This window comes from Hakea prostrata, chromosome 4 (genome assembly GCF_041222555.1).
Source record: "Hakea prostrata isolate BN-2017 chromosome 4, UWA_Hpros_2, whole genome shotgun sequence".
NCBI lineage: Eukaryota > Viridiplantae > Streptophyta > Magnoliopsida > Proteales > Proteaceae > Hakea > Hakea prostrata.
This window is the reverse complement of record NC_142603.1, coordinates 694,420-708,486: the sequence shown is the minus strand read 5'-3', so window position 1 is coordinate 708,486 and position 14,067 is coordinate 694,420. Positions and strand designations below refer to the sequence as shown.

General features: G+C 38.6%; 1 protein-coding gene across 1 annotated transcript in view; it reads left to right on the top strand.

Moving 5' to 3' along the window:
* LOC149016885 (putative amino-acid acetyltransferase NAGS2, chloroplastic) overlaps positions 1–14,067 on the top strand; it is a 68,941-nt gene that overhangs the window by 17,839 nt on the left and 37,035 nt on the right. Inside the window, exons 3-4 of the mRNA XM_089151150.1 lie at positions 9,085–9,293; positions 9,438–9,589. Of these exons, the coding sequence (XP_089007276.1) occupies positions 9,085–9,293; positions 9,438–9,589 (361 nt within the window). The remainder of the gene's footprint in view (positions 1–9,084; positions 9,294–9,437; positions 9,590–14,067) is intronic.

Sequence of the window (14,067 nt, the reverse complement as noted above, 5' to 3'; positions counted from 1 at the left end):
CACTAGTAGCAGGTACACTCGTATTGGAAGACGACAGTCGGACAAAACACGTCAAGTCTGGACATCAACTGTCAAAGGTGTTGGAGCTTGTCTGAGGAAAGAGGTGTTGGAGTACTTAGGGTGTCAGAATTAGTTTAGTCTACATATGCTTGATTGTTGCCCCTATTTCCATTCCTACCTCTTTCACGTGAATTTGCTGGTCATCCATGCAACTTCCAATACTTATCTTTGGTATGGTGCTCTTTTCCACAGTAGTCGCACCTCACTGGAGCACAAGAATCACCTGAACTAGATTTATTGCTACCAAATCCAGCCACTGACGTAGACCTGTCAGATGTCTGAGTGTGTACCATAGCTCTCCTCTGACTATCCTCAGTGTCAACCATAACATAGGCTTGCTCCAAAGAGGGGAAGGGTCCTTGTGATAGAGTGTTTGCACAAATTTGATTATACTCAATATTCAGCCTTGCCAGAAAATCATACACTCGAAGATTGTTGTAGTACTAGATGGAGTAAGGTGGCCATAGAAGTCAAGAGTCTGATAATAGCCTCGAAAAATGTTGTAGTATTGAGACAGGGTAATTTGTTGCAACTGATGAATTTTCTTTCTGATTTTCAGAGCACTGAGTATCTATCATTCCAAATCGTGCATCATCAGGAAGAAAACAACTATTTGCAATACTTGGTTGAATGGAATTGAGAAGAAATCCCGTAACCAAACATTCATATGTCTCCCACTTGTCTTGATCTATACCGGGTGAAGAAGTCTTGATAGAAGTTCCTTGAAGATGGCCAAGAGAAACAGAAAGAGACCAGAGAAGGTAATTGGTCTCGTTAAGCTTAATAATGTTCAATTGGAAAGGAGAAAAATCTCAGTCTTGAGAAACAAATGAAACAGGAGGATTCTTAATACTAGATGTACTAGAAGAGGCAGGGGTAACTGGATCAGCCATTGTAGGAACCAAGAAGCAAATTAGGTACTAGGAAAAGTATTTTTAGTAGGAGAAAAGTGCTCACAACCAAAAATAAATCATAAAGAATTTTGTTAGGATTAAAAAAAATATTTAAAAGGTTATGAAAAGGAGGCAATGGTCCTAGGAAGAATCACAAAGCATGATGATCAGCCTAGGACTAATCGCAGTAAGTGTTTGTGTGTGTGTATATATATCTCACAAGATGCTTCTAGGGCCTATTTGGTTGATAGTTCGATGGGTTGGATGGTTCAATGGTTGGGTTGATGGGTAGGATGATGGTTCTATTGAGAGTTTAGATCGATGGGTTAAAAGGTTCCATTGAGGTGTTAAAAGGAAAAACAGAAAAAAAAAAAGAGGGATGATGGAAGTTTTAGAAGGTGCAGGCGATAGTTGCAGAAGTCGATGGAGCTTCGTGGAAGTTGCAGGTGCAGGCGGTAGAAGGTGGAGGAAGAAGACAATGGGTTCTGCTATTGCAGTTTTGTCTTCCCTCTTTCCCTTTTTCTTTTTCCAGGTTGCAAGAAAAAAACTGGCGGAAACAAGATGGAGTTGCAGAGTAGATTTTAATGGAGCAGTAGCTTTGCGATTAAAAAAAAAAAGGAACAAAAAGATCTTGTGATGCTTTTGCATGTTGCTGGACAAAAAATTGATGGGAAAGTTGGCAATGGAGGTTGGTTTCTGCTATGGATTTTCCTTTCCTTTTCCCCTTTCTTTCTGCTCTTTTTTTCCCCCCCCCCCCCCCAACCCGCCTTTTTCTCTTTCTTCTTCTGTGGGTAGCACACGGTAGGAGGTTGGTGGTGCATACAGTTGAGAGAGAGGATGGGAAAGGGACAATGGTGGTGATGGCACTCAGTGACGGATCCAAGTTGGCTCTGATACCATGTTGGAAGAGTTGGAGAAGTCCTGACTTGTGTCTAGAGGACACAACAGGAACTTTATTTATACTAATAACTTATCAAGTACAAAACAGATGAGATCTTCTCAGTGTGGGAATATTACAAGAAAATAAAGGATCCTAGCAAATCTACCCCAAACAAGAAACCTCAAATATGGAAACTAAACCTACCAATTCCGTGTCACAACAAATTGATTAACTCTTTGAAACAGGGATGCTTGGTTTAAGGCCTCTGGATACCCCAATGGATCCAAATATAAAACTTATGCCTAAAGATGGAGTAGCTCTTTATGATCTAGAGATTGAAGGCTGGTTGGAAAATTGAACTGTTTGGTTGTGGCTTGACCTAATATTACCTTTCCTATTAGTGTTGTGGGTTAGTTTATGTCATGTCCTTGGACCACTCATTAGGATGCAGTTTTACACATATGGAGGTGTACCTTAAGAGAGCTCCTGGTTGTGGGTTCCTCTACATAGATCATGGTCACAGGAGATTTGAGGGATTTCCTAATGTTGATTGGGCTAGTTCACCTTTTGATAGGAGATATACCATAGGCTGTTGTATCATGGTTGGAGGAAACCTTGTGTCCTGAATGAGTAAAAAGCAGATAGTAGTTGCTTGGTCTTGTGCAAAAGTCAGAGTATCGAGCCGTTGCACTTCTGACTTGTGAGTTGACGTAGATTAGACAGTTCTTGGGGGAGCTTGGCTTCGGTGACGAGTCATCAATGTCTTTCACAGTGCACAAAGCATATTGAAGTAGACTTCACTTTGTTCCCAAGAAGTTGCAACAATGGTTGATCTCTTGTAATGTTGGACTGGAGAGCAACTAGCTGATTTATTTACAAAATCTCTGGGGGCTGAGAGAGTGAACTATATTTGTTACAAGATGGGAATATTTAATGTTTATCTCCAGCTTAAGGGGGAGTGTTAAAGGGCATTATTGGTAAGTGCTAAATTCAAGATATGGCTAGGCTGGTGGTTGAGTCCTTGTAGGACTTACTTTTTCTAAATATTATTTTGTATGCAATTCCTCTTGGTTTTTGCATGTGATTGGATCATAACTTGAGTGAGGTCTTCCACAACTTCTCTCTCGACCTCTCCTCTTTCTCTTCTGTTCTCCTTTGTCTCTCTTCTTACAATTGTTGACACCTTTGAACAAGGCTGGGTTGGGTTTTTTTTTTATAGGTTATGAGCCTTTGATCATGATTTTAAGTTGTAGTAGGCCTCTTTTGATGGACCCAAATAAGGGATAGGCGGTATACAAAATTTGGCTTAATTATTGAGTTTAATTCATATTATAGAATTTTTGTGTGTTCAATATTGTTTCAAATGAAGTTAAAGTTATTGGATCAATTTAAGTTCGGTATAAGAGTCTTTTTGTATTTAGATCCCTTTCACACTCTGAGACATATAGCTGGGGTTCTGTTTTTGCCTTTTCAGGTTATGATTTTGTAATAGCTGAATGAAACCTGCATATACCCCATCATAGAGGCAAGGAGTCACATCCAGATTAGTAGTCTTCTACCATCTTCTTTCTTTCCCTCGTAAATCTAATTTTGTTTTTGGAGACCCCCAATTCACCTCAGACTGCCGATATGTATCATTGGGAATCCTTCCAAACCCACCCTGCAACCTATACACATCATCTCCTTTATCCCATCAAAAGCTCACAAATCTACCATTTGAGATCCAAGGTTTTACACCTTTTCTTGAATTTTTGGGGTCCCCAAGAAACCCAAAATTCAAAGTTAGATCTACACTTATCTAACCACTATTATATTCAAAACTTGGAGCATCATCTCTACACATCATCCTCTAAGTTCCATCCATGTTTCAGGTCAGTTAGAACACAATTTCTTGGTTACCCCAACACAGTGAAAATTCACCCTATTAAAAATTCCTCTAGAATCTTAAGAGAAACCAACTTTTACCCTACTGAGAGATTGTCTTATTTCTACCACTTGTACCCCGTGATTCTTGGGTTGATCAAACCACCTGAAAGGCTGAAACCCCATTTGAAATACTGATTTAGCCCTTGATTGAGTAGGATAAATGTGAGCCAGTTTTCCAAGATCTTAAATAGAACCAGGTAGCAGGGGGCCTGGTTTAGGGTTTTAGTTTGTAGGATGGGGCTGTAACTTGTATCTGTGGGTATTAGGTGTATATGATTTGAATTTGGAAAGGTTCTAACAGTTAGATGGTGTTGAAATTAGGGTTTATTTGGGTTGGATCTAGAATTTTGCTTATCTAATGGACTTGTGGCGTTAAGGGAATGATGAACAAGGTTAATTTGGGTGGTTGGGGGTGTTGAGAGTTTGGTAATGTTTGGATGGGTCCTACTTTTTAGGAGGCAGATGAGGGAAGTTAGGACATGGAGTTTAAGGCTGAAACTAGAGGGACAGTAGGGTAGTAATGGCTTCCTCCAAAGGAGATGTGGTTTGGAACTTTGGAGAGGGAAAGTGATGTTATATAGAGTTGCAGGTTTCAGTGCTTTAATGGCAACAAGATAGATCAAATGTGGGAGATGGAAGGACAATGCTTGTGGTGTTACAATGCTCAAATATGGTGGGCAGAGGAAGCAGAAGGTGGTTCAAAGGTTAAATGGTACTTGCTTTCAAAGAAAAATTAATGGTAAAAGAGAAGAGGAGTTGCAGATTACGCTCATACCTGGGCGGCTTTTAAGTGAGGTAGAAGCCTGATTCTGCAGTTGAAACTTAGAGGTGTGAGTAGAAACACTGAGTAACAATAGCTGGCTTGAACCACCAGTTATAGGATCAATCTCTTCTTGAGAAGATCTCCACACAGGTATGAAGAATACCAATTTGCAGAAGCAATGGAGATTTCAGAAACATAATAATTCAACCATGCTACTCTACCCTCAATGGGAGTACAAATAAAAGACATTACAACATTGACCTGAAAAAGAAAAGGAATAACAGCTCCTCCTAAAACTTGACATATAAACTAATAGCAGTTCTAACATAATCAGAACTCCTTCTAGACTTAGGAAACTATCTTGGACATGGAAATTAAATTAAAACAAGTTGAAGTCTAATCAAATAAATAAAAGATTATTTGACCTCACTTAGTGTGGACTACTAGTCCTAATTAAGGTCACATGACTCCCGAAATAGAAATTACTAATTAAATAAACTTAAATTCGTGTACCACCTTGGTACGCATGTTTTAGGCCGATAGAGCGGGCCCATTATCAAGTAACGAATGGGATGAAGGGTGCAACCCCTATATGATCCACCCTAGGCTTATTCAATTGATTAGAACCCCATATTGGTTCTGGTTCTGCATCAGTTACCCCATTTGAAATTTCCATCTGAAAACCCTACCATAGTGACTGATCAGGAGGAGAAAGATCCTCGCTTCCAGTGACAACATGCTAACCATTCCAGCGCAATGCCATAAAAACCTTTACCATCTCAACTCTAGAAGAATCTTGAGATCTCATTCACTCAACCAATACACTGTTAGCCATCAGTAGATCTCATCCAATTTTCCCATGCTATTAGACAATGAGCACCAAAGCAATCATACCAATCAAGAGGTCGAACTCTAAACAGTCTGCTTAAGGTGCTCATGAGTAACAATCTTGGCATTGGTGGCCCTCAATACAATTGTGGCGACATAAGAGAAGTTGATGTAGCCTCAGGTGAATGAGAGCTGTTTGCAAAATAAAATAACCGCAAGCGCACAGTATCGTGTAGCTAATGGGTCGATCTCAGGGAGATATGCCACCTAGAATCCAACTTCTTAATGGTAATGCGAGAGTGGAATGATTCAATTTTGTTAACTAATTAATTAAACTAAACCAACGATCCTAATCCATACATCTAATGCAATCGAATTAAGACGAAAAATAAAGCAAACATAACCAACACATAAATAAAAGACAGGAAAAAAAATGCGAACAATAAAAATAAAAGGGAAGTGATCCGAGTGTCAGCTCTGGATCGAGGGAAGGGGATTATGTTTATAATGACCTTGACCGTGGACCCTTTGCCGTAGCTTACAGTCCACCGATTAGGGGAAAGGATATTAGAGAAAAAGAAATTGCAGAAAGTAAATAACAAAGCAATAAAAGCAAAATGGAAACCGTAACCAAAGAGAGGCACGACTGTAGGCATCTTTGATCAAGGACCCAGGGGAAAGGGAGAACAATAAATAAATGCTGAAATTAAATCCTAAATTAAGAATATGGAGGGGTAGATAGAAGTGGGAATGGAGGGGGGAGAGAAGATTATTGAAGAATGTTACTTACTTGCATCTTTGAATCTCAACTCAACAACCCTAACAACCAGATCTAGAATAATCTAGATCTGCAGTTGCTAGACCCAGAGAGAAAGCGAATCCTCAAACTTGAAACTTGAACTTGAACTTGAAATTGCATTGATAAAAATAAAGGAAATACACTTGCATCAAGTAAATCACACAACTTCAATCTTCCTTGCAAAACATTAAAACCTAAACATTCAATCTAGAATTAGAACCCACAAATTAATCAAAGAACTAGAGAAAACCTAGAGCAAGCTAAAGAGAATAGAAAATGCAAGACTAAAATAAACTAAAGAGAAAATAAAGTCTAAGACTAAAGTAAACTAAAGAGAAAATAAAGTGTAAACTAGATCTAAGAGGGGAGGTAATATTTATAGAAGAAGGAGAATAAATTACAAACAAGGAAATAAAATAATAATAATAATAAAATAGAAAGAAAAAAAAACGAATAAAGAAAGAGCAAAATTCGTTAGAAATAAAGAGAGAGAGAGAGAGAGAGAATGTGGGAGAAAATAATATAAATAGAAATACGTTAAGAGGGAAAGTGGAGAAAAATAATAAATTAAAAACAAATAAAACTTAAGATTGAGTTACATATAGAGAAGGTGGAGAAGAAAGAGAAAGAGTGGAAGAAGGAAAGAAGGAAAAAAAAATATATACTTTTAAAAAAAGTGATTTTAGGTTAATTAAGGAAAAAGAATAAAATAAAATATTGAATAGAATAGAAAGTGGGAAGAGAGAGAAAAAACTAATTAGAGAAATAAATAAAATCTAACAAAATATCACCAATGGTTCTTGGGTTCCTTCCCCGCATTATAGTCTCACGCAAGTTTGGAATTCTCTCCCCCCTATTTACCCCCTCCTTCATAATACTGTTATTTGGTCCCCCACTACCAAATCCTTCACCACGGTTTCGGCCTGGGCTTCCTTCGCTCCCCCTCCCCAGCCCCTCCATGGCCCCCTCTGGTGTGGTTTAAAGGTCATATTCCCCATCATTCCCTCACTCTTTGGAGAGCCCTAAACCTAGCCCTACCAACCCAATCTTTCCTTATTTCCCGCCACATCCCTATGAACCCAAATTGTATCCTTTGTTGGAATGGTATTGAGGACACTGAGCATTTGTTCTTTACTTGCCCTTTATCTAGTGCCCTGTGGAGGAAAGCCCTTAGTTACATTTGGCCCCGTTCCCGTCGTTCATTTGGGTTTACCCATGACTTGTCTTGGATACTGAGCAAATTCGCAAGTACCTCTATTTGTGATCGTATTGGTAAGCTCGTCTTGGTGCCACAGTCCACCATCTGTGGTGGGAGCGCAATCTCAGGCGCTAGAACTCTAAATCCCGCTCTAGCGATACCATTTGGAATGCTATTTATTTTGATGTTTCAGCTAGGATTTCATCCTTCCCCCCCCCCGGTTGTTGATTCCCCAAGGAACAGGCTCATTGTTGTCTCCTGGGGGTTCAACTCCCAAATCTCCCCATCTAGCTAACTCTAGCCCGTGACTTTTTGTATTTTGTTTTCGTCTCTTTAATAGATTATTTATTCATCCAAAAAAAAATCTAACAAAATAAAATCTGCTAAAAAAAACAAAGAGAATCCTAGTCTTTGACTATTTGTGGGCCCCATACATTAATTCAATTACAATAAAGAAAAATAAAATAAAAATCTTAATCTAATTTTATAAGATATTTTGGAGTTGGCCCAATTGCATCTTTAGCCCATCATGCTCCAAATCAGGCCCACTTTTGCACTTGAGAATTTGAACGGACCTCTTGACATGTAAAATCATACCCAAAACTCCAGATATTCACTAAAGTCCTAAAAATTTGTAAAATCTGCAAAAACAACATAAAACCCAAGGCAGCTCCACTCAAAGTGTGTAAAATACATGCTTTATGTCCTAAGATTTCACACATAAATGTGCTCATCAAGAGCCAACGCCAAGATCATTACTCAGACCCCCAACTTAATTGGGTGGACAATAAGGAATTGTTGAAACTTTGCTTAGGTGTGTTGGGCTTAAACTTCTGGAATCTCGAAGGGTCCTGAGAGGATTGTTTGAATGTTGGCTTTTGGGGTGTGTAGGGAATGACAAAAAGAAATGGTGAGTCATGTTTGAAACAAATTGGTTAGGTAAAGGATAGTTTCTTGAACATCATAAAGTTATAGGGGGGGAATTTTTAGTGGGAGGAATTTCAAGATAGGGTCTTAAATGATTTGTTTTGATTGAGATTTGTATGTGTCCGGAGGGGCTGACTGTGTTGTTCCAAGTTTCAAACAATTCGGATCCGAAGTTTTGCGTGATAAACTTAGGGTTTTTGGGTAGTTTATTGGATTATACAAGAATATAGGTTGTAGTGGTTGGTGAGTTGTAACTTGGATTCAACTTAGGACTTAGGAGATGATGCTCCATGCTTTGGACACATGATGGTTAGATTGTTAAATCTAACTTTGAGATTTTGGTTTCTTGGGAGTCTAAAAGTTCAAGAAAGGTGAAACCTTGGATCTTGGATCTTGGACAGTTAATTGATGTGTACTCTTGCTAGGATTAAGGGGATCATGGGTATATGCTGTGGGATGGATTTGAGAGAACCCCAATGTGATATATGGACTGCAGGTAGGAACATCTTGGTAGGATTAAGGGGATGATGGGTATAGGCTGTGGGATGGATTTGAGAGAATCCCAATGTGGTATATGGACTGTAGATGGGAAAGGAAATAGAACTAAATGGTGAAAGAAAAGAAAATAATTACTCTGGAAATGATTCCCCAGGTTAGGTTGAATCTTTTCTTAGCTCTATTTGTTCATTTGTAGTGGTTGCTGGCCATTGCAGTTGGATTGGTTTATCTTTTTCTCCCTTTTTTCTTTCATCATGGTAATGCTTTTTGGGTGTTTTTCAGTTTCATGAAATGTGAACAGTTATCTTGCAGGAAGTGAGGCCAAGTATGTTGGTCGATACCGAATTACAGACGCTTGCTCTTTGGAAGCAGCAATGGAGGCAGCTGGGAGAATCCGTATTTTGATAGAAGCAATGCTTTCTCCTGGACCATCAATATGCAGCATTCGTCGACATGGTGATAATAGTCGTTGGCATGATGTTGGTGTCAGTGTTGCAAGTGGTAATTTTCTTGCCGCTAAGGTGAGGAAGTTTCTGTGAGTCTTTGGTGAAATTTTATGAAATTTGCGTTTTATGTTATTCCTTGGTCAGTTTGACATTTATCTTGTTTATACACTGTATACCTCTACTCTAAGTTGGATTCATTTTATTCAAATATTTTGCTAGAAACGAGGAGTTGTTAATGGGATCGACTTTGGAGCAACTGGTGAAGTGAAGAAAATTGATGTGTCCCGTATACGTGAGAGGCTTGATGGAGATTGTATAGTTGTGTTAAGCAATTTGGGCTATTCCAGCTCTGGCAAAGTTTTAAATTGCAAGTATGCTCTACTGCTCCACTAGATGTCATTGGCTATTTATTAATGTGACTGAATTAGGTATTTGCCATGCTTTAATGGGTTTTGAAATGCAGACAGATGTGATTGCTTATACTCCTTTCATCCACAAAAGAGTGTCAGCTTTAACAAACCTCACTTTTTTAGGAGAGTTCATTGTTGCATCAACTGCCTAAAATTTTCATAGTATTCTTTCAAAATATCTCTTTATAGGTTAGTAGATTAATTATTCCTTTTTCTCCCTATTTTATTTCATTAAACTGCTCACGGTAATACAGGCAAATTAGTAAATTTTAAAACATTTTATAGATATTGGACTCACTGGTATACTTGTTCAGTTTGAGGACTTAGTTACTACTTGGTAATATGAATCTTTGGGATGGGAAGAGGAGTAAATTTTTGTAATACACTTTTAGAACGGTAATAGCTACACCCCACCATTAAAAGGCAGCTTGGGAGAAAAGTTCATGAAATTTCTTGGAACATAAACTTGGAGCTGTAAGATGATTGTCACAGTAGCTGTAAGATAAGTTAGGTTTAGGGTTCTTGGAATGGGTTGAGACTGAGAGACCTCTAAATGATGTAGATGGGATGCTTCTACATGTCATAACAGGCTCAAACTAGGATATAAAGTCACTAGGGTTTGGGTGATGCAGGTCCAGCGCCAAAGAAGGCCTTTTGTTCCTAGGAAACAATCTACGGTTATAGGTGTAGGGGTTGGTTTATTGGTTGTGTTCCCCCTTTGTGATTGACCAACTTTATGGACCTAAAAAATTGGCACATGAGTTGATGGATGTTAATTAATGGGTTCCTATTACAGTTGACAAACATTAATTATTCCTTACTAGACTCAATAAATGTTATTTTTTATTTTCATTTTTTAAAGTTATTTAATTGTTTTATACTTCCTTTAAAAATAGGTTTTTCTTTTCTGTTTTTCCAGACCAATTAAGACTCAATTTAGGCTGTTAAGCCCCTTCAAGAACCCCCATCATGGGTTAGTAAATTAGTTTTTGAATTTAAGTGAAGTTTGATTATTTTCAATCTACCAAGTGGGATTCTCTTTGACGGATTGATCATTTGGAGTTAATTACCAGGTCTGGACCTTCCATAGCTACCAAGCAGCCATCTTTTGTAGGCCAAGCAAAGGCTCAGAAGGGACCAAGGGGTTACTCAGCTAGGCAACATTTCCTCTGGTCTGGAACCTCTTCTTGCCCCCAACCCCCCAACCCCACCCCCACCCCCACCACCTCACTTCTTTTTTTTTCCAGCTATTAGAGGCCTGTAATAAACCTGGCCGAACAAACCCTTCTTCCCCAACTTAAAACCCTACTAGATTCCCTTCTCTTTCCATAGACTACACAGTCTCACATCCTCCCCTTCATTCGATCAGAAGTCCAGCTTTATCCGAACCCTGGAAGACCATTTCCCAGTATCCCTTAGTCCACTTAACAAACTCCTAATTTTGGTGTCCAATCATCCACAATCTTCTTTCAATTATTCATCTTACTTTCTCGAGCCAAACTCTAAAGCTACGTCATCATACTTAAATTTCACAAAAGAACCTTTTTTGATGCTGGATAAGACTGGTTTTGTTTAGGGGATCTTGGATAGCTGCTGCCCTGCATGGACGCTCATCAAGGGTTGCGTTATGGGGGGGATGACGTGCCTAGAGTTTGAGACAAATATGATGGCTAGGTTGGTGATATCTGACCTTGAAGTTTCAGTTTGAGACTCAAAAGAAAAGTATATGAGAAGGGGGATGGGGGAGAATTGAGCTTTGAGTAAAATGTTAATGCGAGTCTTGAAGGCTGTCAAGTCAGCCACACAAGGATGTTGGCTTGACTTCACCTAGAACCATGGGGGATACTCAACACTTGGACCTTCTTTGACAAAAGTTGAATTGCAGCAGTAAACATGTATAAAAGCACTCAAGGGCTTGAGAGAAAAACTCAAATAATCCGAACTGTCCCTGTTCATCCCTTAAGAGGGTATGAATAGGCTTCTAATCGGCCTTACAACTCATAATAGATTTAGGAATTGAACTACTAAAACCTATAGAATTCAAAACCTATTTGACTGAGTACTCCTACTTGACTTATGAATTACATGCTTAAAACGGAAGTAAAGCACAGGAAAAGGCTATTCTACATTTCTACCCTTATATAACACAAGTTGGGCAGAATTTACACAATCAAATCAGTTGATTGAACAGTTTTTGTACTTAGCCTACACACCTAACTTTTGGGTCCATGACCACATAAACCTGGGACAGAGGCTGAATGCCCAAACCTGTTGTTAGAAATCAAGCTCAAAGAATCAAATCAGTTACTGAATTGAAAGAGAAAACAATGAAGGAGAGAAAGAAGAAGAAGAAGAAGAAGAAGAACCAGCAGCAGCCTGCGATTCTGGATTAGCTTTCTAGAGTCGTAGGCTGGTTTATTTATAGATTTCAAACCCCAATTACAATCTTGAGAGACAAGTAAACTTGCCCTCTTAAAAAAGAAACAACCTTCCAAGTAAAGGACAGAATAAACTGACAAAAATTCTGTCAAGAATAGAAAGAACCAGAAATAGAAAATGCAAACTGAAAATAGAAACTAAGCAGAAAAGGACACTCTGATCCTCCAAAACTTGTGCACAAAGCTTGCTCTCCAAAATAGAAACCTGTGCACCTAGGTTACAGCCCCAAGGCAATTCTCAACACTTCCCCTCAAGCTGGAGTATTCACAAAGAAAGCTCTAGCTTGGACAAATATGAATAAACTTGAAAAGTAGCACTAGTCTTGAAACCATCTTAGTAATGAAAACAATCGGCGATACTGACGACAAACAAAAACCATAATTATAGCAGAGCATCAAAGGCACTATCCGAATAATGCCAGTTGTAGGGGGAATCTCCACATCAATAAATAAAAATTGTAGCTCCAACATCCACACATAACCTCTTGCAAGAAGGCAAAGTAGTAAGCAAAAGTATGGGTAGGTAAAAGGCATTGTTGGTTATTGTAGACCAAGTAGGTAAGGTAGCATGGGTTATTACAAACTAAGTAGGTAGGTAAAGATAGTATCGGTTACTATGGACCAAGTAGGCAGGTGAAGGTAGTATAGCTTACTATAGACCAAGTAGGTAGGTAGATGTTGCTATAAAATATCATCTTAGGAGGACAAAGATCTTCACCAATAATATTCTTCAACAAATTCTGAGTAGATAAAGAAAGAGTCTCCAATCTCCCCCTCACGTGTAGCATTACACGTGGACAATTAATGACAACCAATATCCAATATAGAAAGATCCCAAGCAAGAATTTCCAATGTGTCCTTTTGTGGTATAGAAAGATCCCAAGCAAGAATTTCGATTTTGTCCTTTTGTGGTAGATATAATTTTCATTCTTCTAGTAAGTCTGAATCCAATAAATAATTTTCAAACTCTCCTCAGGGTAGATTATAAGGTGCATACATGTGCCAAGATTTGAAGTTGGATTTGCAAGCTGACGCGATAGGAGTTCACCAAAAAATTGTTAGCATGTAAGCCCAATGGCAATTCTGTAATAAGCCAGAATTTTCAAGGGGCTCTTTGTAAATAAAGAAGTTATGGATATGAAAGGAACTAGATTTATAAATAGAGGACAGACGTGGAAGGAAAAACTCTTAATGGCAAGATTATAATGTAGTATGAGAGATGGGTAATTATTGAAGAAGGTAGTTCCACACATTAAAAATCAAATAAATTGAATCTGAATGACTTATTTTTTGTTTGTGGTAAACAATCTGAAGGATGTCATGGGCAGCCAAATCATGAAAACAGGGATATAGAAGGTGGAATAAAAGATAGGACAGGGTTACAGGGGTAATAATGTCAATCAGGAAATGGAATCTGAAAACCAGAATTAAGTCTTTCAATACATATCCAAACTGCAGAACCAAACTTAAATCAGATTTGAACCATATATTTAAACCAGCAACCTGAACCAGTTGAACCATTAAATAACCAATTGAACCAGTCATCTTCCTTAACTGACCCTCAACCCTGAAAATTGAATTCACCGAGACGATAATGAGACAGTCCTGGGACGATAACGAGACAGCCCAAACCTGCACTTTTCCTTATCTTGTTCCGCTTCTCTTCCACTTTATCTTTGATAAGAAACTTTTTTTCCATCATCGACAGCGAATCCATTAGAATCCACCAGGAATGTCACTACCAACAAAGTGTCCAATCTTCATAAATCCAGCTCTCGTCTGTCTCCAGATTTTCCTAGCAGAATTATTACAGAGGATCATGCTTCTCCATCTTCTTTTGGCAATCGGTTTTGGCCTGAGATACTTCTTCCACTTTTATGTCAACAGAGTTCCAGATTTTCTTGGGATACGCTTCAGGGGAAAGATAAAACAAAATCCAACAAAAAAACAGATTCAGTACCCACTGCAGAAAACTGAGGAAGCTTAAAACCAGCAACCGCT